This window comes from Bombina bombina, chromosome 4 (genome assembly GCF_027579735.1).
Source record: "Bombina bombina isolate aBomBom1 chromosome 4, aBomBom1.pri, whole genome shotgun sequence".
NCBI classification, from domain to species: domain Eukaryota; kingdom Metazoa; phylum Chordata; class Amphibia; order Anura; family Bombinatoridae; genus Bombina; species Bombina bombina.
Genome location: NC_069502.1, coordinates 640,290,999 through 640,294,306, shown reverse-complemented (window position 1 = coordinate 640,294,306; position 3,308 = coordinate 640,290,999). Strand labels below are relative to the sequence as shown.

The 3,308-nt window shown below is 35.1% G+C and overlaps 1 protein-coding gene across 1 annotated transcript in view; it reads left to right on the top strand.

Annotated features, from left to right (window-relative positions):
* Positions 1-2,888: 2,888 nt before the first annotated feature.
* The window catches only part of ARG1 (arginase 1), a 71,642-nt gene continuing 71,222 nt past the window's right edge, over positions 2,889-3,308 (top strand). Inside the window, exon 1 of the mRNA XM_053710682.1 lies at positions 2,889-2,998. Within this exon, the coding sequence (XP_053566657.1) occupies positions 2,939-2,998 (60 nt within the window). The 5' untranslated portion in view covers positions 2,889-2,938. The remainder of the gene's footprint in view (positions 2,999-3,308) is intronic.

Here is a 3,308-nt window from a genome sequence, read left to right as displayed (position 1 = left end):
TTTTGTTTTTGTTTTTTATAGATTGTTGTTGTTTTTTTGGGCAGCAAAAGAGCTAAATGCCCTTTAAGGGAAATGCCCATCCAAATGCCCTTTACAGGGTAATGGGTCATTTAGTTGTTTTTAGTTATGTTTTTTATTTTGGGGGGGTTGGTTGTAATGTTAAAGTGGTTAGTGTTTTGTTTTGTTTCACCAAAAGAGCTGATCGCTTTAGGGCAAGGGTTTATTTTTTATTTTGGGGTTGTTGGTTTTTTTTTTTAAGTGGTATTAGAATAGGATTACATTTTTTATTTTTGGTAATTCATTTTTTTATTTTTTGTAATGTTAGTTTTTTTTATTTTTGTGTAATTTTTTTTCTGTAATGTTATTTATTTTATTTTGTGTAATGTTAGGTTTTGATTTTTAAAGGTAAGATAAGGTTTTTATTTAATTTCACAGGTAAGTTTTTTTGTTTTATGTTACGGTAGTTAAGATTTTTTTGGTTAATTTATGAGTTTTTTTTAAACTGGTTTAAGTTAGGGGGTGTTAGGTTATAGGGGTTTTGAGGATAGTTTATTTATGTACTTTATGATCTGGGGATGGCGGTTTAGAGGTTAATAGTTTATTTAGGTAATTTGCGATGTGGGGGTATGGAGGTTTAGGGGTTTATAGTTTATTTAGGTACTTTGCAATGTGGGGGATGGCGGTTTAGTGTTAATAGTTTTAATTAGTGTTTGCGATGTGGGAGGATGGCGGTTTAGGGATTAATAGTTTATTTAGGTACTTTGCGATGTGGTGGATGGAGGTTTAGGGGTTAATAGTTTATTTAGGTACTTTGCGATGTGGGAGCATTGGCAGTTTAGGGGTTAATAGTTTTAATTAGTGCTTGTGGTGTGTGGGGATGGTGGATTAAAGGGTGAATATTTTATTTATTTACTTTGCCATGTGGGAGGGTGGCGGTTTCGGGATTAATAGTGTAAGTGTACTTTGTAATGTATTTTTGTGTTTTGTGCAACTTTTTATTTTCGAAAACCAGTTTACCACAGCTCTTAGATTGCGGAAAGGATTAAATCGTAAAAGGCGATTGTGTATACTGTATATATATACCAGTGGATATAAAAAGTCTACACACCCCTGTTAAAATGTCAGGTTTCTGTGATGTAAAAAAATGAGACAAAGATAAATCATTTCAGAACTTTTTCCACCTTTAATGTGACCTATAAACTGTACAACTCAATTGATAAACAAACTGAAATCTTTTAGGTAAAGGGAAATAAAAATAAAAAAAATAAAATAAAATGGTTGCATAAGTGTGCACACCCTTTTATAACTGGGGATGTAGCTGTGTTCAGAATTAAGCAATCACATTCAAAATCATGTTAAATAGGAGTCAGTACACACCTGTCATCATTTAAAGTGCCTCTGATTAACCCCACATAAAGTTCAGCTGTTCTAGTAGGGCTTTCCTGACATTTTGTTAGTCACATCCTACAGCAAAAGCCATAGTCCGCAGAGAGCTTCTAAAACATCAGAGGGATCTCATTGTTAAAAGGTATCAGTCAGGAGAAGGGTATAAAAGAATTTCCAAGGCATTAGATATACCATGGAACACAGTGAAGACAGTCATCATCAAGTGAAGAAAATATGGTGCAACAGTGACATTACCAAGAACTGGATGTCCCTCCAAAATTGATGAAAAGACGAGAAGAAAACTGGTCTGAGAAGCTGCCAAGAGGCCTACAGCAACATTAAAGGAGCTGCAGGAATATCTGGCAAGTACTGGCTGTGTGGTACATGTGACAACAATCGCCCGTATTCTTCATATGTCTGAGCTATGGGGTAGAGTGGCAATACGGAAGCCTTTTCTTAAAAAAAAAACATCCAAGCCCGGCTAAATTTTGCAAAACCACATCTGAAGTTTCCCAAAAGCATGTTGCAAAAGGTGTTCTTATCTGATGAAACCAAAGTTGAACTTTTTGGCCATAATTCCAAAAGATAGGTTTGGCGCAAAAACAACATTGCATATCACCAAAAGAACACCATACCCACAGTGAAGCATGGTGGTGTCAGCATCATGCTTTGGGGCTGTTTTTCAGCTGGAACTGGTGCCTTAGTCAAGGTAGAGGGAATAATGAACAGTTCCAAATACCAGACAATATTGGCACAAAACCTTCAGGCTTCTGCTAGAAAGCTGAACATGAAGAGGAACTTCATCTTTATGCATGACAACGCCCCAAAGCATACATCCAAATCAACAAAGGAACGGCTTTACCAGAATAAGATTAAAGTTTTGGGATGGCCCAGCCAGAGCCGAGACCTGAATCCAATTCAAAATCTGTGGGGTGATCTGAAGAGGGCTGTGCACAGGAGATGCCCTTGCATTCTGACAGATTAAGAGTGTTTTTGCAAAGAAGAGTGGGCAAATCTTGCCAAGTCAAGATGTGCCATGCTGAAAAACTCATACCCAAAAAGACTGAGTGCTGTAATAGAATATTAGTTTAAGGGTGTTCCCACTTATGCAACCATATTATTTTTTTATTATTTTTTTATTTCCCTTTACCTAAAAGATTTCAGTTTTTCAATTGAGTTGTACAGTTTATAGGTCACATTAATGGGGGAAAAAGTTCTGAAATGATTTATCTTTGTCTCATTTTTTTACATCACAGAAACCTGACATTTTAACAGGGGTGTGTAGATATATCCACTTGTGTATATATATATATATTTGGAACTTTAAAAGAACAGTGTTACAATTAAATTTTACATGTTTTAATCTGTGATCTTTTATTAAATAAACATTTGTTTGTAGCACATGATTTCTTTCAGAAGTAAATTGCACAACTTATTTCTAACTCTGGGTGGAGATTTAAAGCCTAGGTCACTTCATAGTGACACAACACCAGTGCATAAAAGGAGAGTATCAGAGGTGATGAACTGCAGACGAGAATAGTCAGCAGCCAGCATGAGCGGAGAGTCAAACAAAGCAATTGGAGTCATAGGTGCTCCTTTTTCAAAAGGACAGGTGAGACATTCTTGGAAACTCTAAAACTGTATTTTTCTATTTCTTTTCTACAGATATCATACATTACATTCCTGGAGATGCAAATGCTCATATTTAAATAAAAAAAATGTTGTGCATTTTAATACATAGATGTATTATAACTTCAAAGCCTCTCCTATGTGCCTAACACATTTTAAGATAAAGGTAGAAACTCTTTCTGTTTGTAAAGTTTGTTTTCACACATATTATGACTGTATATTAACAAACTAACAATATTAGTTATGTTAATGCAGTAGTTTCACCATATCATTGCATTGGGATTCTATAGCTA